Source organism: Sus scrofa, chromosome 4 (genome assembly GCF_000003025.6).
Source record: "Sus scrofa isolate TJ Tabasco breed Duroc chromosome 4, Sscrofa11.1, whole genome shotgun sequence".
Taxonomy (NCBI): Eukaryota; Metazoa; Chordata; class Mammalia; order Artiodactyla; family Suidae; genus Sus; species Sus scrofa.
In genome coordinates, this window is record NC_010446.5 from 89,150,773 (window position 1) to 89,172,995 (window position 22,223).

The 22,223-nt window shown below is 42.9% G+C and overlaps 1 protein-coding gene across 1 annotated transcript in view; it reads right to left on the reverse strand.

The window, feature by feature from the left end:
• Positions 1-18,392, reverse strand: part of SDHC (succinate dehydrogenase complex subunit C) — a 33,755-nt gene extending 15,363 nt beyond the window's left edge. Inside the window, exons 1-3 of the mRNA XM_003125659.6 lie at positions 18,291-18,392; positions 10,544-10,600; positions 8,553-8,654 (exon numbers count right to left, since the gene is read on the reverse strand). Coding sequence (XP_003125707.2) covers positions 8,553-8,654; positions 10,544-10,600; positions 18,291-18,310 — 179 coding nt within the window. The 5' untranslated portion in view covers positions 18,311-18,392. The remainder of the gene's footprint in view (positions 1-8,552; positions 8,655-10,543; positions 10,601-18,290) is intronic.

Genomic DNA, 22,223 nt, shown 5'->3' on the forward strand with positions numbered 1-22,223 from the left:
TATATTACTATTTTTTTCTTTTTTGATTGTTAGTAGAATGTTAAGGAAAAGCTAGAGAAGACATAGGTGATATGAATTTCAACAAGTGATCTAACAATCATGCTGCAAACAATGCCATCAAGAAAATAAAAACAAGAGTTCCCATTGTGGCTCAGCAAGTTAAGAACCTGATTAGTATCCATGAGGATGTGGGTTTGATCCCTAGCCTCACTCACTGAGTTAAGGATCCATGTTGTCACAAGCTGCAATGCAGGTCACAGATGTGGCTCAGATTTGGCATTGTTGTGGCTGTGGCATACACAGGCAGGCAGCTGCAGCTCTGATTTGAGGCTTTGGCCTTGGAAATTCCATATGCTGCAGATGTAGCCCTAAAGAGAAAAAAGAAAGTAAAATACAAAGATATAAAATTGACCAGTAAGTACATAAAAAGATGCTGAACATCACAAATCATTAAAGAAATGCAAATCAAAACAAGACACCTCTTCACATCCATTAGGATGGCTATTATTAAAATAACAATGAACAGAAAATGTCAGTGAGGATGCAGAGAAATTGGAACCTTTGTGCACTGCTGATAGAAATGTAAACAGCACAGCCTCTATGGATTACAGTATGTTACTTCCTCAAAAAATTAAATATGGAATTACCGTATGATCCAGCAATTCCACTTCTAGAATCTACCCAAAAGAATTGAAAGCAGGGACTCAAAGAGATATCTGTATACTCATGCGCATAGCAGAATTATTCATAATAGCCAAAATATGGAAATAAGCCAAATATCCATGGACGGAAGAACAGATAAACAAAATACAGAGTATACACACAATGGGATATTATTCAACTTTAAAAAGGAATGAAGGAGTCCCTGTCATGGCACAGCGGAAAGGAATCAGACTACTATCCATGAGGACGTGGGTTCGATTCCTGGCCTCATTCAGTGGGTTAAGGATCCAGCATTGCTGCGAGCTGTGGTGTAGGTCGCAGACAGGGATTGGATCCTGAGTTGCTGTGGCATAGGCAGGCAGCTGTAGTTCCAATTCAACCCCTAGGCTGGGAACCTCCATGGGCTGAGGGTGCGGCCTTAAAAAGCAAAAAAAAAAAAAAAAAGGGCACGGGAGTTCCAACTCTGGTGCAGGGGAACGGCAGGCATATATGGAGGGCTGGAATGCAGGTTTGATTCCTGGCCAGGGCACAGTGGGTTAATAAGGATCGGGCCTATCATAGCTGTGGCTCAGATTTGTTCTCTAGCCCTGGGAACTTCATAAGCTGCAAAGATAATATTTATTATTCCTTTTTATTTATTTTCTTTTAGGGCCACAGGTACGGCATATGGAAGTTTCCACCACAGCTCACAGCAACACCTGACCCTTAACCTACTGAGCGGGGCCAGGGATCCAAGCCACATCTTCACAGATACTAGTCAGGTTCCTTTCCGCTGAGCCACAACAGGAACTCCCCCCAAAAAATTTTTTTTAAATAAAAATGAGCATAGGACTTGAATATCCATTTCTCCAAAAGAAGATATACAAATGGCCAATAATAAACACATGAAGATATTTGACGTCAATAAAGGCTGTCAGCAAAAAATTGGGCTTAGATCTATTTTAGGCGGTTCATGGTAGAACCAGAGTCACTGTATACAAGATACAAGTTGCAGTAAATTCACTAATATACAGGTCCTTCTGATAAGAGAAATTCCTCAACTGGAAAAGGGTCTTAGTTCCTTGTCACTGGAAGCATGCAAGCACAGGCAGAAATCCATTTACAAAAATATTGCAGAGGAAATTCACTCAGTAGGTACAAGGATGGTTTTGGTTTTGGTTTTTGATTTTTATGGCGGCACCCACGGCACACGGTCACAGGGACAATTTCCAGGCCAGGGATGGAATCCGAGCCACAGCTGTGACCTATGCATTTTTGAGGACTGACATTGGGAAGACAGGGAGACTGATTTCCAGCGTTGGTTTCAAGTAAAAAGAGACCAGTTATGAAACTCTTTTGGTAGCAGAATAAGCCTCAAGAGCCCTTAGAGTAATCCTAGGTATTCCCTTCCTCCTTCAGTCCTACTTAGTGAAGATGTACTCTGTGGGCAACTCGATTCTCTGCTTCCAGGACATTAACCATTCGACACCCCAATAACTTCATCTATTCTTCTTTTTTTTTTTATGGCTACACCCATGGCATATGGAAGTTCTCGGGCCAGAGATCAAATCTGAGATCAAATTGCTACCTAAACCGCAGCTGCAGCAACGCTGGATCCTTTAACACAATGTACTAGGCTAGGGCTCAAACCTGTGCCTCTGCAGCAACCTGAGCCACTGCAGTCGGATTCTTAATCCTGTGTACCACAATGGAACTCCCAACAATGGCTTTTAAACTTTCAAGTTGGTTTTGTTATCCAGGACTAATGGCCTACAGTGCAACTGGCATGCTGGCCAGTCCCACACAACTATTCACAGAAGCTTAATGGAATATCCAAACCCCCAAGTAGCATTGTTAAAGCAAATGAAGTTGGACTTCCCTTGCGGCACAGTGGGTTAAGGATCTGGTGTTGTCACTGCAGCAGCTCAGGTTGGGGCAGTAGCATAGGTTTCATCCCTGGTCTGGAAACTTTCAGATGCCTTGAGCACCCCCCGCCCCCCGCCCCAATGAAGCTGAAATTAAAATTAAGGAGCCATTCCAACTCTTAAGTTTTGTTTTGTTTGGGTAAGTTTTGTTTGGTTTGTTTTTTTTTTTTTTTTTTTTTTTTTGTCTTTTTAGGGTTGTGCCTGCAGCATATGGAGGTTCCCAGGCTAGGGGTTGAATTGGACCTATAGCCCTCAGCCTAGCCACAGCCACGGCAACACCAGATCAGGGCCGTGTCTGTGACCTACACAGCTCACAGCAATACCGGATCCCTAACCCACTGGGTGAGGCCAGGGATCAAACCTGCATCCTCATGGATACTAGTCAGATTTGTTTCCACTGAGCCACGACAGGAACTCCTCCAACACTGAAGTTTTTATTTCTAACTTCCTTTAGAATAACTTGTTTCCCTAATTTAATCCCTATATACACTTTAACTTTGATAAACTGACTTAATTTATTAAAAGATAGAATATTTCACAAAGTACTAACTTAATTAACCATGTACTTCCATGCTATCTCCAAAAAAACTGAAAGTTTAGCAGTAGGAAATACATGATTCCAGGAGTTCCCATTGTGGCACAGCGGAAACGAATCTGACTAGGAACCATGAGGTTGTGAGTTCGATCCCTGGCTTCACTCAGTGGGTTAAGGATCTGTTGTTGCTGGGAGCTGTGGTATAGGCCACAGACATGGCTTGGATCCTGCGTTGCTGTTGCTGTGGCGTAGGCTGGTGGCTACAGCTCAAATTAGACCCCTAGCCTGGGAACCTCCATACACCTTGGGTACGACCCTAAAAAGACAAAAAAAAGAAAAGAAAATATATGATTCCAGATATCTCAGATAACTTTCCCACATGGCACCTTAGAAACAGCCCCATGTTCCCTGCTATTTTTCTTTTCATAAATATGTGTAGAGTTTCATAACTAGAAGAGCAAACAAGATAGTCAGACTCATCTAACCAGCTTGTTATCATTTGTTATAAGACCTGTGAAAAAAGACCAAGGTTTTAAATATAATTTCAAAATAATTTGAGAGGTTCTTCATCATTATAATCCTCCCCCAAATCTTTCATCTCTTAAAAAAAAAAGTTTTACCATAAAGCTGAAAAGATTGAGATCATTTATTAGTCTTCTGTTTTAATAGAATGTCCAATTTCTACAATCAGAATTATTTCTGGAATCTGGCTTGGAAAAAATCTGAAGGGTTGTGGTATTTGTGGAGGTGGTTAAAAAATGACCAGCCTCCCTGGCAGGAACCCAAGTAAAGACGGCAGCAGGGCTCAAGATGTTTTGCTGGGTTAGCTAGAAAAGAGCGGATCTACAGGGGGATGTGGGAAGGCACCAGCATAACAGCCATCAATGCTACTTCTGAGAACAACAAATTAACAGAAACAGACATATGTACATGTATATTCTCACATATGTAACTACATGTATATATGTGTTTTCATACATATATACCCCAGCTCTAGCTAGCAAGGGTCTAGAAGCAATAATACCCTGGCAGCAATGAGCATATCTAGCACCCAGATCTTGATTGCACAGGAACCATCTTGAAGAACTACCACTAGTTAAGTCTGGAACAATCTGAGCACAAAATAAATCAGGGTAACACTGTAACTCTTTGGGCAGAATAGGAATTGTGAAATAATAGGAAAATACATACACATACACACACATATCTATTCCCAGCTGATACAGAGCTCCTAGTACTCTTATTAATCTCCTCAAGTACAGCAGTGCTGGGAGTATCTTTTTATTTTTCGGGGGCCCCACCTGTGGCATATGGAAGTTCCCAGGCTAGGGGTCGAACTGGAGCTGCAGCTGCCAGCCTACACCACAGCCACAGCAACACCAGATCCAAGCCACATCTGTGACCTACACCACAGCTTGTGGAAATGCAAGATCCTTAACCCACTGAGCGAGGCCAGGGATCGAACCTGCATCCTCATGAATACTAGTCAGGTTCATTACTGTTGAGCCACGGTGGGAACTCCAGGAGTACCTTTTTATTTAGTCTTTGACTCTGGTCCCTGACACGAAGTTTCTAAATCCCTTGGAATTTCCTGGGTGATAAGAGTGATCTTTGGAGTTCCCGTTGTGGCGCAGTGGTTAACGAATCTGACTAGGAACCATGAGGTTGCGGGTTCGATCCCTGCCCTTGCTCAGTGGGTTAAGGATCCGGCGTTGCCATGAGCTGTGGTGTAGGTCACAGACGTGGCTCGGATCCCGAGTTGCTGTGGCTCTGGTGTAGGCTGGCAGCTACAGCTCCAATTAGACCCCTAGCTTGGGAACCTCCATATGCTGCGGGAGCGGGCCAAGAAATGGCAAAAAGACAAAAAAAAAAAAAAAAAGAGTGATCTTTGTTCTAATGAGGTGACTCTGGATGGGGGATGGTCACCAGAAAGCTCAAACTATGACCAGAAACATGGAACTTTCAGCTTCACCCCACCTCCTTGAAGGGAGGGAAGGGCTAGAGACTGAGTTAATAATTGATTATGCCTATGTAATGAAGCCTCCATAAAAATCCCAAAAGTACAGGGTTCAGGGTTTTGAGGTTTGTAAAAACATCCACACATCAAGAGGGTAGAGCATCCCAACTCCATGGGGACAGAAGCTCCTTCCAGACATAAAGGCACCTAAAAGGCTATTCATCTGTATCATTTGTAATATCCTTTATAGTAAACAAGTAAACTTAAGCAAACACTTCTGAGTTCTTTGAGCCATTCTAACAAATTACTGAATCCAAGAAGCGGGTTATGAGAACTCCCGATTTATAGTTGGTTAATTAGAAGCAAAAGTGACAACCTGGGACTTGCAATTGGCATTTTGAGAAGGAGGCAGTCTTGTGCGACTGAGCCCTTAACCTGTGGGGTCTGTGCTAATTCCAGGTAGTTAGTGCCACAAATGAATTGCAGAATACCCAGCTGGCATCTGCAGAGGTGAAAAATTGGTTGATGTGGGGAAAACTCCTACACATTTGGTATCAGAGGTTTTGAAATATTAGCCTCTTTAGTTGGTATCATAAGGGTATAAGAGAAAATAGCTTTTCCTTTTAGAAATCCTTGTGTCTGTACTAACAAAGAAAGAAAGCTTTAGGAGTTCCCGTTGTGGCTCAGCAGTAACAGATCCAACTAGTATCTATAGGGACTCAGGTTGGATCCTTGGCCTCACTCAGTGGGTCAGGGATCCAGCGTTGCCCTGAGGTGTGGTATAGGTTGCAGACACGGCTGGGATCCTGCATTGCTGTGACTGTGATATTGGCTGGTAGCTACAGCTCTGATTCAACCCCTAGCTTGGGAACTTCCATATGCCTTGGGTGCAACCCTTAAAAAAAAAAAAAAGAAAGAAAGAAAGAAAGCTTTACCCCATAGAAATAAATACAGTGTGATGGAATTAGAAAAATCACAATTTGGGAGTTCCCGTCGTGGCGCAGTGGTTAACGAATCCGACTAGGAACCATGAGGTTGCGGGTTCGATCCCTGCCCTTGCTCAGTGGGTTAACGATCCGGCGTTGCCGTGAGCTGTGGTGTAGATTGCAGACGCGGCTCGGATCCCGCGTTGCTGTGGCTCTGGCGTAGGCTGGTGGCTACAGCTCCGATTCAACCCCTGGCCTGGGAACCTCCATATGCCGCGGGAGCGGCCCAAGAAATAGCAACAACAACAACAACAAAAGACAAAAGACAAAAAGACAAAAAAAAAAAAAAAAAAGAAAAAAAGAAAAAAAGAAAAATCACAATTTGGCAACCATCGGAGTAATAACTGATTCAGACGAGTACCATCAACAGATACCAATGGGTAAATATCTAACAAGAAATAGACTATAGTCTCAAGAATATCTCCCTACAAAGTATTAATAAACACAACATTTTTATTCATTAATTTTACAGTGGAGAAATCCTAACCAGTGATAAAAGTTTCATCACCACCAACAGTATCATTATGTCATCATGTGTCACCCCCTGACAGGATACACTAAGAACATGGTATCACTTCAGAAGTATTCCTGCCCCGCCCCCCAAAAAAGTATTCCTGCCAAAATTGCATAAATCACAAAAAAACATCAGACAAACCCTTTGGAGTTCCCGATATGGCGCAACAGGATTGGTGGCATATTGAGGGCGCTGGGATACAGGTTCAATCAACCCCTAACCTGGGGACCTCCAAATGCCGCAGGTGTGGCCCTAAAAAGATTTTAAAAAAAGGAAAAAAAAGAGAGAGAGAGAGAGAACTAAGTGTAATACATGTTCCTGAGTTGGATCTTGGACCTATATGGGATATTACTGGAACAACTGGCAAAATGTGAATGGGATTTGAGGATTAGATGGTAACACTGGATCAATGTTAATTTTCTATGATGGTTGTTCTATGGAGAGTTCCCTGGAATTCAGAAAACATACATTCAAGTACTAAGAGATTATGGAAGGCAGAAAGATGTCCACATTCTAATCCCTGGAACATGTGAGTATTTACCTTGGGTGGCAAAGGGGTATTAAGGCTACAGATGAAATTAAGGTTGTTAATAAATTCACCTTAAGATAAGAAGATTATCCTGGATAATCTAGAGGGCTCAATGTAATACAAAGTGTCCTTAAAAGTGGAAGAGGCTGCTGGAAGGAGGGAATCAGAGACAAATGTGACAATGAAAGTGATGAGATGGGACAGCCTGACCCTCCATTGCTTGCTGAAGATGAAGGAAGGAGGCCACAAGTCAAGGTATACAGAGCAGCCTTTAGAAGGTGAAAGAGGCAAGGAAACAGACTCTAGAGCCTCTGGAAGAGAATGCAGCCCTGAATAACACCTTGATGTTAGCTCTGTGAAACATGAGCCAGACTTTGACCTATAGGACTATGAGATAACAAATGTGCTGTTTTGAGCTACAAAGTTTGTGATAACTTGTGAGAGCAGCAATAGAAAACTAATACTGGGTGTTCCTGCTGTGGCACAGTGAGTTAAGAATCTGACTGCAGGGAGTTCTGTGATGGTCTAGCGGGTTGAGGCTCCTGCGTTCTTACCGCTGTGGTTCTGGTTGCTACTGTGCAATGTAGGTTCAGTCCCTGGCCCAGGAGTTCCCACATACTGTCTGAGTGGCGGAAAAAAAAAATAAACCCCGAGAGAGAACCTGAAATAAACGTTGCAACTCTCATTTAAAAAAAGAAAAGAAAAGAAAAAAAAAAAAGAATCTGGAGTTCCTGTCATGGCTCAGTGGTTAGCAAAACAGACCAGCATCCATGAGGTCAAGGGTTCGATCCCTGGCCATGCTCAGTGGGTTAAGGATCCGGCATTGCCATGAGCTGTGGTGTAGGTCGCAGACGTGGCTCGGATTCTGCATTGCTGTGGCTGACCCCTAGCCTGGGAAGCGCCTTATGCTGCAGGTGTGGCCCTAAAAAGACACACACAAACCCCACCCCACCCCACCCAAAAAAGAATCTGACTGCAGTGCCTTGGGTGGCCATGGAGGCAGAGATCTGATCCTCAGTCTAGTGCAGTGGGTTAAAGGATCCAGTGTTGCCACAGTTGCAGCATATGAAGAAGAAAAAAAAAAAAAAAAAAAAAGAAGGAAAATTAATACAGGAGTATGGGGCACCATCATTTCTACACTTGTTTTTAAATCATTCAAAGATATTAACACATTGGGCATCTACATAAAGGTATATAGCAACACAGTGCACTATTTCTGCAACATTTATGTGAATTTGAAATTGTTTCAAAATAATTATTTTTAATTAATGGGAATTACATTTTCACTTACCAGAGTTTTCCAAATAGTAGTTTTGCAGGCTAGATTACCATTCTAAGGCCAGAAGATAGAATTTAGTCATCTTGTTATAAAAAAGGCCTGAGGGAAATCATCATAGAGGCTATGGGCCAACCTCTAAAACTTTTACCCACTACTACTAAATTCCCTGGTTCCAGAGCCCTTACCGGTAGATAGTGATATGGGGAGACAAAGGACGGTTTGAACCAAGGTTCTTATTCCAGAATCTCTCCATCTCTTCTTTGGCTGTGGTTCCCAAAGGAACAGCACTAAAATAAAACCAAAAGGTTTTAAAAATGATTAAAAGTAAACTTGGTTTAAGTATTTATATAACAAAAAGTTAAAATTAAAAAAAGGTAAGCCAAGCTAGATGAGTCCATGCATTAGGAAAATACATGTGTCCACTCATCTTATCTTTCTGCCAAGTTTGACTCAGTTATTAATAACCTCAATCACCCAATGAGGTCATATCAGAGGATAACTCTTCTTTCCAATCCCCCAACACATAGGCCCAATAATGGAAGCTAAGCTTTCTTGTTGGGTGGCAGGGCAAATACAATATTTCAATACCATGAGGTTGCGGGTTCGATCCCTGGCCTTGCTCAGTGGGTTAAGGATCCGGCATTGCTGTGAGCTGTGGTGTAGGTCACAGACATGGCTGGCATCCCACATTGCTATGGCTGTCGTGTAGGCGGGCAGCTGTAGCTCTGATCCAACCCCTAGCCTGGGAACTTCCATATGCCGTGGGTAACTCCATACTGGGACAAACCAGTAACTCCATACTGGGAAAAAACTTAGCAGATGTTTCTGTATTCAAATGATGAAATTTAAAATCACCAATAATGGGACTAATGACATCATATGCCCCTGATGTGATGTACTGAGGATATGCATTATTTCTGCCAAAAATTGGTAACTCACATCTAATCATTAGAAAACAGACAAACCTAATTTGAGACCCTCTACAAAACAACTCACCTATATTTTTCAAAACTGTCAACGTCATAAAAAGACAAAGGAAAGCTAAGAAACAGTTCCAAACTAAAGGATACTAAAGAAATATGACATATAAATACAATATGAGCCTAATTAGATCCTGAATGGAGGACAGACAGGCTATATTTCTATAAAGTACATTATTTGAGGCAAATGGAAAATCTGAAAATCAACTGTGTATAGGATAAGATTACATCAATGTAAAATTTCCTGAATTTGATAACTGCATTTGTACATATGTTCTTATTCTTAGGAGAAGTATTTAGAAGTAAAAGGTCATGATGTCTACAACTTACTCTCAAAGAATTCAGAGAAAATAATCACAATAATTAAATATATATCAGGCTGAACCATATTAAATTGTCAATATTAGGCCAGGTGTTTTTGCTGCTTTTTTTTTTTTTTGGCTGCACCCATGGCATGAGGAAGTTCCTGGCCAGGGATTGAACGCAAGCCACAGCAGTGACCCGAGTCACAGCAATGACAACAATGGATCCTTAATCTGATGCTCCACCAGGGAACTACAATATTAGGCTAGTTCTGACCTTCAAAAATAACAATTTCATATGGCACAAACTAAAATATAGAGTAATAGGTAGGCATAGCAAAATGTTAACTGATAAATTTAGGTGAAAGGCATATAGAATTTCCTTGTACTATTCTTCCAACTTTTCTGAAACTACAAAATATTTCTAAAATTAAAAGTTTGAAAAAAAGCACAGAGGCAGTTGGTGAAGTCAATAGACTAGGAATAAATATGGCAGGAAGAAACAGATTTAAAGACTAGGTCCTGGGAGCTGCCTCAGATTAAAGGTTACAAGAAAAAGAAAACACAAAAGGAAGAAAAACTAAACAGAATGGAGAGGATTAGCTATCAAGGAAAGAATAAAGTAAGGGAGTAAATCAATTAAGTTAAATATAGCAGAAAAGCTGAAAGTGAGGGAAATTAAGAAAAGATCAAAGATACAGTCTTATCCTTCCTTCTTCCTTCTACTTTTCTAGGTAAGAAAAATAGTAACCACAACCACTTAATTTGCAGCCTACCATCTACAATTACCTGCTTTTCTACATACCTGAAAAACCTTAGTCAAGAAACCTTCTGCTTTTCTCTGAGGGAAAAAGGTTACATAATAATAATCTTCACACAGATTTAGAAACTTACTTTCTGATACAGAGCTGAGGACTAAGATGGGCACGGAGGCAATGACGGCCAACATGTCTGCAAGATAAGAGAACCAAGAGTCAATATACATTTAGAGACCAATTTTAGTATATCAACTTTATTTTTGTACTATATTAGACTTAGGGGTAGAAGGGAAAATTAGGAATAAGATGAAAACAATGAGAGTATCAGGATCTTTGAGTTTTTTTCTAGTTGGATTTGTCTAGTTTAAATAAATACAGGGAATTCCCACTGTGGTGCAACAGAAACAAATCCTACTAGTTTCCATGAAGATGTGGGTTCAGATCCCTGGCCTCAATCAGTGGGTTGGGGATCTAGTGTTGCTGTGAGCTGTGGTGTAGGTCACAGATGTGACTCAGATCCTGCGTGTCTGTGACTGTGGCACAGGCCAGCAGCTGTAGATCCAATGTGTCCCCTAGTCTGGGAACTTCCATATGCTATGGGTGCAGCCCTAAAAAGCAAAAAATAAATAACTTGAAAATAATCATAAATATTACTTACAAATGCAAAACAAGTTTCAGCTGTACACAAATAAAAAGTTGGTAATGCTCAACAGAGAATATAGAACGCAATTTTTTTCAATCTAGGTCTTAAAGGAGGTTATGGTTAAAAGACAGGGTTATTTTAAAAAAGGGAGTTTCCACTGTGGTACAGTGGGTTAAGGATCTAGCACTGCCACAGCTGTGACAGAGGTCACAGATGCAGCTCAGATTCAATCCCTGGCCCGTGAACATCCAAGTACTATACGGCTCAGACAAAGCAGACACCTGCTGCAAATGGATGAATCTAAAAGGTTTAAAGAACAACGGGTTTGGAGTTTCCCTGTGGTACAGCGGGTTAAAAATCCAGCATTGTTGGAGCTCCCATTATGGCTCAGTGGAAATGAAGCTGACTAGCATCCATGAGGAAGTGGGTTTGATCCCTGGCCTTGCTCAGTGGGTTAAGGATCCAGCATTGCCGTGAGCTGTGGTGTGGGTCGCAGACACGGTGCTGATCCCAGGTTGCTGTGGCTGTAACATAGGCCAGCAGCTACAGCTCCAACTGGACCCCTAGCCTGGGAACCTCCATATGTGCGGCCCTAAAAAAAAGACACACACAAAAAAATCCAGAATTGTCACTGCAGCAGCTCAGGTCACTGCTGTGGCGCAGGTTCAATCCCTGGCCTGGGAACTTCCACATGCCATGGGTGCAGCCAAAAAAAAAAAAAAAAAAAAAAAAAGAACAAAGGGTTTAAGGAGGGAGGGTCCTAAATACTCAGCTGTCATTTTAAGAACTATCATCAAGTTCCAACAAGCTGGATGAACTTCAAGAAAAAAAAGGCTGCCACATATAATAGTGCAAAAGATATGAGAATGCAAAGATTTATTTACCAACCACATGAAAAAGTACCTGAAGATGATACATAAATTTTCTACTAAAAAAGTTGCTATTTTTGAAACATACACATCAATACTGAAACTGCTTTTGAAGCCCAAGACAAAAATGTAGTCAGGAATTCTATGTACAAAGAATTTAACTGATCCAGCATTTACACTGTATAATGAAAACCACATGATCACTATTTGCTTTTAACTCACATTATATCCAATCTTTCCAGAGGTATTTAAGAAACTTATCAGAGTGAAACTCCGGGACTAAAACTGAAAATACAGTGAGATTCAACAAAAGTTCACTATATATTAACTATGTTCAAAACACTGTGAGGCTATAAGATCTCATTAAAATCCTATGATCTGGAGGACAGGTCGTAGCTTGGTGGAAACAAATCTGATTAGTATCCAGGAGGACACAGGTTTGACTCCTAGCCTAGCTCAGTGGGTTAGGGATCCGGCATTGCCATGAGCAGTGGTGTAGATCACAGACGTGGCTTGGATCCAGCATTGCTGTGGCTGTGGTGTTGGCCAGCAACTATAGCTCCAATTCCACCCCTAGCCTGGGAACCCCCATGTGCTGCGGGTTTGGCCCTAAAGACCAAAAAAAACACAAACAAAAAAACCAAAAAAAAAAAAAAAAACCTACGATCTCCTAAAAAAAGATCATGATGTGCCTCACACCACTGATATTAGATGCATAAACATTTCAAGAACCTTATGCTTTACAGTAGAACACTAGAAGGGCCCACTATTTGAAGGGAAAATAACCCAACCAACACTTCCTTCAGTCCCTCCCTCTTTCTAGCTTTGGAGGCTAGAGGTGAATACAGACATTGTGTACCCAAGGCTCCCAGAAAGAAGTGGGAACAAATCTCTTTAAATCAATTGAAGTAATTGTGGCTCTGAAGTTGCAGGGCATGCATTCCTCACACCAGGCTAGGTCGTCACTCAGCTACCCAGCAAGAGTTTGCAGATGTGGGCTGGAATCTACATTGCTCTGTCTAGTGCTATTGTTTCCCAGACAAAGACCAATGTCAACTTGCCACAAGGTCCTAGCAGAAACTAGCAGTGCAACTGCATAAACTTATTTGAAATATGACAAGAGTAGATATCTAATCTATCCTTGTCTTTTATGTGACACCAGGAACTCTGAAAAGATTTCTCTTTTTCCACCAAGGAATAGTGCTTTTTATATGTTATAGCTGGAAAGTAATAATGCTTTGTTTTATTTTTAATTAACAGGACAGAACTTGTAATTTCTAGTTAGTGCTATCCCTTTCTAAATGCATTATACATGCCTCACCCAAAATGTAATCATAGCTCAAATTGTTTTTGAAACTCTTCTCTGTATTGAGGTAACAACAGTAATATAGAAAGAGGAGGTCTAGATCTGCATAAGCTGTGTAACTTTAGTGAGACACTGAGTCTCAGCTTTTTCATTTATAAAACGGAACTGATAGGAGTTCCCGTCGTGGTGCAGTGGTTAACGAATCCGACTAGGAACCATGAGGTTGTGGGTTCAGTCCCTGCCCTTGCTCAGTGGGTTAACGATCCGGCGTTGCCGTGAGCTGTGGTATAGGTTGCAGACGCGGCTCGGATCCCGCGTGGCTGTGGCTCTGGCGTAGGCCAGTGGCTACAGCTCTGATTCGACCCCTAGCCTGGGAACCTCCATATGCCGCGGGAGCGGCCCAAAGAAACAGCAGAAAGAAAGAAAAAAAAAAAGCAACTGATAACACTTAAACGTTATTGGATGCTGGGAAAATCACATGAAAAAAATATACAGAAGAGCATTCGCTAAACTACAATATACCACATCTATGTAAAATATTAATATTTCATTGGTCTCCCCAAGATCTTAAGAATTCACATCACCTTCTCTTTTTTGTCTTTTTTTTTTTTTTGCCTTTTCTAGGCCTGCTGCCATAGCATACGGAGGTTCCCAGGCTAGGGGTCTAATCAGACTGGCCTACACCAGAGCCACAGCAACCAAGGATCTGAGCCACATCTGCAACCTATACCACAGCTCACGACAATGCCGGATCCTTAATCCAATGAGCAAGGCCAGGAATCAAACCCAAAACCTCATGGTTCCTAGTCAGATTTGTTAACCACTGCACCACGACAGGAACCCCCCACATCACCTTCTTTTAAAAACTCTTTGTGGGAGCCCCTGTCATGGTGCAGCAGAAATAAATCCAACTAGGAAGCATGAGGTTGCAGGTTCAATCCTTGGCCTCGCTCAGTGGGTTAAGGATCCGTTGTTGCCTTGAGCTGCAGTGTAGGTTGCAGACATGGTTCAGATCCTGCGTTGCTGTGGCTGTGGTATAGGCCAGCTGCTGCGCACCAATCCGACCCCTAGCCTGGGAACCTTCATATGCCACGGGTGCGGCCCTAAAAAGCAAACAAACAAACCAAACTCTTGGTGGTGTAGAAATACTCATTTGCTGAAAATGGATTTGACTTTGGGGGGTGGCGGGGAACAAAAACAAAAGTTATTCAAAGCCAAGCCTATGTGATCAAATTGAATAAAAACCATTTTTGGTCCAAAGCAAAATGTGACTATGAGTTTCTCTGTGCATGCCCTCTAAACTTGATCTGATGGTATGCCAAAATTTAGTTTCATAAATGTCTGAGATAATAGCAACACTGAAATATTTATATAACCTTGAAGGACATGATGAAGCACAATCATTCACACAGAAAAGTTCTGACTAATGGTATGAGCACCCAACTAACTGCAAAGCTACACTGTAAGTCATTCTTGATTTCCTTTCTCTTATCTCCCCCCTATTAATATGCAAGGCATCACCTGATCCTACCAGTACTACCTAAGAAACTTCAGTCAATTGTTTTAGTCCATAGTCTCTTTATTTCTCACTAGGATGACTATAACAGGAACTAATGAATTGATCTCCTAGCACCAATCTCTTCTCTATCATTCAAAATTACCAGAGTTAAAAGAAAAAAAAAAGGGGGGGGAGTTCCCATCATGGCTCAGCAGAAACGAATCCAACAGGAACCATCAGGCTGCAGGTTCGATCCCTGGCCTCGCTCAGAGGGTTAAGGAGCTGCTCAGTGGGTTAAGGATCCGGTGTTGCGGTGAGCTGTGGTGTAGGTCACAGACATGGCTTGGATCTGGCGTTGCTGTGGCTCTGGCAGGCCGGCAGCAACAGCTACAATTAGACTCCTAGCCTGGGAACCTCCACATGCTGTGGGTACAGTCCTAAAAAGACAAAAAAAAAAAAAAATTACCAGAGTTAACTTACTGAAAAATAAAGTTGATTTCATCGATCTTCTGTCTCAAAGTCTTTAACAGTTTCCCACTGCGTATAAGGTTCATACTGTGGTCAAACAAGGCCCTTCTCAACATGACCCCAATCCAACTCTCCAGGCCTATTCTCCCACAAGTTCTCTTCAGCCCTCTATACCTCTACTATGTTGAATGTTACATTTACTCCAGACAGCAAGCCCTCTTAAGACCATATGCCTTTGCTCAGGCTATTCTCTGAATGGACCACCCTCACAGCCTCAAAAACTCATCCTTTAAGACCCAACAACCCCTAAATGCTAACTTTGTCACCCCTTTAGCCTTACATGCTACACCTGTCATGCTCCCATACATGACAGATGTTCATGTCTCTAAATCAACATTATGTTGGTGTGCCCGATGTGGCACAATGGGATTGGCAGCATCTCAGAAGTGCTGGGACACAGGTTGAATCCCCAGCCTGGCACAGAGGGTTAAGGATTAAGGATCTGGCGTTGCTGCAGCTGCAGCTTGGGTTGCAACTATGGCTAGGATCTGATTCCTGGTCTGGAAACTCCATATGCCAAGGGGCAGCCAAAAAAGTGTGTGTGTGGGGGAATCACATGATGCTGCTTAATAATTAATCTATCTCCTTTGCTAAACTTTGAGCTCCTCAAAAACTGGCTGGAATACTCTGCATCCATAGCATCTATTATATGACATGTAGAATGTACTAGAGGCTCAAAAAAATGCTTTGTGAATAAGTATACTTATTTTAAAAAGCAGTCTTAGGGAGTTCCCGTCGTGGCGCAGTGGTTAACGAATCTGACTAGGAACCATGAGGTTGCGGGTTCGGTCCCTGCCCTTGCTCAGTGGGTTAACGATCTGGCGTTGCCGTGAGCTGAGGTGTAGGTTGCAGAAACGGCTCAGATCCCTCGTTGCTGTGGCTCTGGCGTAGGCCAGTGGCTACAGCTCTGATTCGACCCCTAGCCTGGGAACCTCCATATGCCGCGGGAGCGGCCCAAGAAATAGCAACAACAACAAAAAAGACAAAAAGACCAAAAAAAAAAAAAAAAAAAAGCAGTCTTAGGAATTCAGAATTAAGCCTTATTTTTAGAGGGTGTTTCAGATGTAGCATTTAATATGACAAGCAATGTCCAGAAGGCTAATGACTCCTGGTGGCTTTGTGCTTAAGCTGCATGAACATTACTAGGTAGAAGCCTAGCCGTTCTTAGCTGAGTTCTTTATCTCCAAATTGATTTTGGTGAATCATTCCTTGCTAAATGCCAATGGAGTTTGTGCTACTCAGGTGGTTATTCATCCCTAGAGAGGCTGTGAACAGTTTAGGGAGTATATAAAATACAGAGCACTGTTCAAAAGCCATGACATACTATTCGGTGATAACTAATAATTTTTGTTAACCTAGCATTAAAAATGTTTAGCCAGCAGTTCCCGCTGTGGTGTAAGGGGATTGGCAGTGTCTGAAGTGCTGGGACTCAGTTTGAGCCCCAGCCTGGCAAAGTGGGTTAAAGATCCGGCGTCGCCACAGCCGCGGCATGGCTCAGACCCCTAGCCAGGGAACTCCTTATGCCTCAGGCCGGCCAAAAAAGAAAAAAACTAATGTTCAGTCATGATTTCTCTTACGTAGGTTTACGTTATTACTATTTTCATTCACAAATGAAGAAACCACAATCATGTAATCAACAACCTCAACTTGTCCAAAAGAATGGAACTAGTGATATTACTGAACTAGAAACCAGCTCCTAGGGTTCCTTAGAAGGTATTTTCCTTTGAGGTTAAATCAGCACATTATAAAAGCTCCAAATTCCTCTAGAGAACTAGAATTAGGCCCATAACTTCCATCAAGAAAAAAATGTTTTTAATCCCTTATTTCATCATGAAACTTCTAAAACGAACTGTTACAGACCCAACATGATTATTTCAAGCATGTTAATTCCACCAAAAAGCCTGTGACATCTAAATTATGATATATCAAAGAAATCAAAAGTACTCAATTACGGTCAAACTACTTGTAACAAAGAACGCAGTCTGGGAAGACTAACTCCGGCAGACTTTACGAAAAAAAAGACACATCTGTAGATAAGAGGCAGGTAGCAAAATGAAGGATTAAGATACTGATCCCTGCTCTCAACTCCAAGAGGAATCATTTTGTCACAGAGAAAACCTAAATAAAGTCTGTCTATTTTTATACTGCATGACTGAAGTGGAAAGAGAAATGAGAAGGCATTTGGGGAAATCAGAAATTAAATCTCAACAGCATTAAAGCTAACTTTCCATAACAAAATAGTTTCCAAAAATAGTGCTGGCACGAAACTATGCTGGGATTTGTACCAAGAGTGTCTAAAGTCACTAAAGTTGCTATGGCTAGAAAAGCTCTGAGCAGAAGAGGAGGCCTTGTATACAGTGGACAGTTCAGAATGGAAAAAAAATCTAGGCTATTTCTGTGGACGAGGTGACACTGTAGAGGAAAAACGGAGTCATCCATTTCCTCCACCTCCCAACTCAAAAAATAAACTAAAATTTAATTTCCTGGCTGCTGTGGGGTAGCAGAGCGACCACTATTGGCGCTACTGCTAAACGCAGCCGGGTAGGGGTCCAGGACTCTTGCACTCTCTGCCAGGGCCCCTTTACGAAACTGGGCAGTACCCACTCATCGCCAGCAACTGGTGTCTGCAGGAGTAGACGCAAAGGCAAAGTACACCAAGATCCCTCACCTCGAAGCCCAATCCCTAAACAAGAGAAGTCAGCTATTTACTTTCTCGGAGCTCGTCTCTGGCTGCGGCACTGTGAGCAATTTGGGAAAAAGAAGTACGAAAAGTGGGAAAAGTAGAAAGGGCGAGAGCCCAGCCACCCATCTGTAAGGAGTAAGGAAAAGATAATCGGCCAGTGACCCTGAAGCCCTACAGGGTTCACAGGAGCGGCTGGGGGAGGGGAGGGTCTCTAGGATTCCAGGGCGCGTGACCTCCACCCACGGGTCCCCTCCTTGCCCAGACACGGGGTAAACAGCTGTCAGCAAGACGTGAGGGTCCAGGGCAGAGCTCCAAAGGGCCGCCGGCACTGACTCCCAGCCCCACACTAAAGTCACCTCAACAAGAGCGCAGCCATCTTGGGTTCCGGCCTGGACGGAAGTGACGCCAGACAGCCTCACCACTCTGGTGAGGGGAGGGGTAGTGGGCGGGGGCTTCTGTCACGTGAGTACACTGGCTCTTTAAGAGGATTGGCAGCTTCTCTGGCTCAGCCCAAATCAGACTCTGCTGATTATTTCTGGCTCAGCTCAGTTCAGCCTCTTTGCTGATATATATATATATTTTTTTTTTTGCTCAATTGGTCTCCGCCCCTGCCTCTCAGCGGACTTCTACCGTAAAGTACCAAGGCTTTCGCAAAATTGCCGCCGGCTCAGATTCTGCAGACTGCGTTTCACCTGCGGACACATTCATTTTGTTTAGCACCACAAAGCAGAGGACTTGCCCACCTTCTTCCCTGAGGATATCTCAGCCTAGTTTCACTTCCTACTCCTCCCAGGTAGGACTGAAAATGTCTGGGTAAGGGCAACTGAGACACCCAGGGAAAAAGATGCTTAGGCTCCTTCCCATTCTTAAGTGAACCTTCACCAATACAGAGATACAATGCAGAAGGTCCGTGGGAGAAAGAACCTCGAAGACCACCATTCCCAAGGACTGGGAACCTCCTCTCACCACTTCGATTAGTTTTATGCCTCACAACGACTGGGCTTGAGCTGCCACAAGGGCTAGCCGCCCACCAACCAAAGACAAGGCTCCCTTTTCCTTCTTTCAGGGCTATGTGGGTGACACCCACTGCCAGAAGAACCTGGGGTGGGGTGGGGAGAACTTACTTTGATTTGTATACATAAAAACAGTTTTGAGGGATCCAAACACAGCAGTCACTTCCAGAGCACTTAGGACTTAAAGGGATAAAACAAGCAAGTGGAAAGAAATGGAAGAGCACAAAAGTTCTTGAGCCTCTTTTGAGGAGGGAGGGTGAGGAGGAGTGAAGGAGACAGCCCAGGGCAACTCCTGTTCTACAATAAAACATATTAATTACATTAATATTCAGATCTCATTTATATTTAGCACTCCTGCACTTTTCCTTTCAGGGCTTAAATAGCACAGATTCACTTGCTTCTGCATTAAATGAAAGTACTGTTTTGCATGTAATGCTGGCCAAAAAAAAGCACTTTAAAAAACTTCTGGATCGGAAGAAAGCTTAGAGACTCTCTGACCTGGATTTTCTAACCAGTTCAGGAATCTCCTCTGCAACATTACTGACAGCTGATCTTCACGACTGCTCTAACACATTCAATAATGGATACCTCAAAAAACAAGTTTCAGGAATTCCCGTTGTGGTTCAGTGGATAAGGAATCAGATGAGGAACCACGAGGTTTCAGGTTCCATCCCTGGCCTCGATCAGTGGGTTAAGGATCCCGTGTTGCTGTGAGCTGTGGTATAGATGGCAGACTCGCTCAGATCCTGCATTGCTGTGTCTGTGGCGTAGGCTGGCGGCTACAGCTCCAATTAGACCCCTAGCCTGGGAACCTCCACATGCCGAAGGTGCGGCCCTAAAAAGACAAAAAACAAAAAGTTTCATTTAGTAAACAATTTCGTCATGGAAATTATGTTAAAATACAGTTTTTTGGCATTCCCTGGTGGCCCAGCAGTTAAGGATCTGGCATTGTCACTGACATGGCTTAGGTCACTGCTGTGGTGGGAGTTTCATTCCTGACCACTTCAGGCTTAGCCAAAAATAAATTTAAAAAATAAAATTAATTAATTAAATAAAATACAGTTCTTTGCTATTGAACTTCTAGTCATTGATCCTACTCTGGCCTTCTTTATTTTTATTATTTTTTTTTTTTTGTCTTTTGTTGCTGTTGTTGTTGCTATTTCTTGGGCTGCTCCCGCGGCATATGGAGGTTCCCAGGCTAGGGGTTGAATCGGAGCTGTAGCCACCGGCCTACACCAGAGCCACAGCAACTCGGGATCCGAGCCACGTCTGTAACCTACACCACAGCTCATGGCAACGCCGGATCGTTAACCCACTGAGCAAGGGCAGGGACCGAACCCGCAACCTCATGGTTCCTAGTCAGATTCGTTAACCACTGCGCCACGACGGGAACTCCTACTCTGGCCTTCTGAAACTTCACATTAACAAACCTAATGAATGCCTCTTTCACTTAGCTCTTTAAATAATTTCACTTAACATACGTGGTACTGACTTTTTGCCAGAGTCTGTGAAGGTGCTTTAGGGGATTCAAAGATACAAACTTGTATATTCTCAAGAGGTTTATAACCTTAGGATCAGTAGAAAAAGAAAGAAGTACAACAAAAAAATTAGCAACTCAGAAATCTCATCATGGCTCAGCAGTAATGAACCCCACTACTATCCATGAGGACGAGGGTTCAATCCCTGGCCTCACTCAATCCCTGGTGTAGCCATGAGCTGTGGTGTAGGCTGGCAGCTACAGCTCTGATTCGCCTGGGAACTTCCATATGCTGTGGGTGTGGCCCTAAAAAGACACACACACACACACACACACACACACACACACCACCAACTTATGAAAGGGGTATCAGGAAAGGGGTGGGGGATAAAAGGAGAAAGTGATTACAACTGGAGAGATGGAGTTAAGCAGGGATTTTGACTACAACATACTATAAACATTTATTGATAATGGTGATTTTGCCTGTGGAGTTTATGATCAAGCCCCATTTTTTTTTTTTTTTTTTTTTTTTTTTTTTTTTTTTTTTGCTATTTCTTGGGCCGCTCCCACAGCATATGGAGGTTCCCAGGCTAGGGGTCTAATTGGAGCTGTAGCCACCGGCCTACACCAGAGCCACAGCAACGCGGGATCCGAGCCACGTCTGTAACCTACACCACAGCTCATGGCAACGCCGGATCGTTAACCCACTGAGCAAGGGCAGGGACCGAACCCGCAACCTCATGGTTCCTAGTCGGATTCATTAACCACTGCGCCACGACGGGAACTCCAAGCCCCATATTTTGAGCTCCACAAACCAAATCAATGCTAATCACCAAACCAGATCTCCCACTGTGGTACTGGGAGATAAGGATCCAGCATTGCTGTAGCTGTAGTATAGGTTGCAGCTTCAGTTGGATTTAGATCCCTGGCCTGGGAACTTCCACTTGACACTGGTGTGGCTGAAAAAGAAAAAAAAAAAATAGAGACATATTAATCATGGGCTTCCCTGGTGGCCTAGAAGTTGGGGATCCAACGTTGTCACTGCTGTGGCTCAGATTTGATCCCTGGCCCAGGAACTTCTGCATGCTGTAGGCACAGCCAAGAAAGAAAGAAAGAGAGAAAGGAAAAAAAAAAGAAAAGGAATATGTTAATCAGCAAACCCACCAAAACAGTGGTGTAAGGAGATGTCTGGAAGGTACCAGGAGATTGGCTTTACAAATGAGCCTGCAATGGTCCCTTAGCAGAAACTAACAGTGACCTCTCCCCTCAATTAACCTCTAGAACCCAAAATTGATGAAATGAATCATACCGAAATTCAAAGGCTTAAGGCTAGGCCCCTATGAGCAGGGCTTATCTTAAAAATAAGCAGGAGAGAATCAAGGTCTAGCCCAGGCCTGAGGTGACAAAAAGGAAGGGGAAGAGAGAAGGGAAAACATTCCAGATAGGAGTGTGAGAGATTCAGTGAAAAGTTAAATCACTGCAGATGATCCCAAGGAAGAAAACAAAGGAAGCAACAATCAGGAGAGCGCTGGTCTAAATGATTTTTCCGGCCAGATTTGTCTTAAAACTCAGCTCTGACCATGTAGTCACTCCAGTTCCTAAGCCCAAATACCACTCCCCAAACTGCAGGAAATGTTTATGATGTACCCAATTAAATCACCCTCTAGTCTGTCATTTAAGGCCCTCCACGAACTGGCTTCAACTTTCCTGCACAGACTCCTTTCCTACAATTTCCCATATCAAGTCAAAGTGGAGAATACCCCTGAATATTCCCAGTACTTCACAAACCTACCCAATAC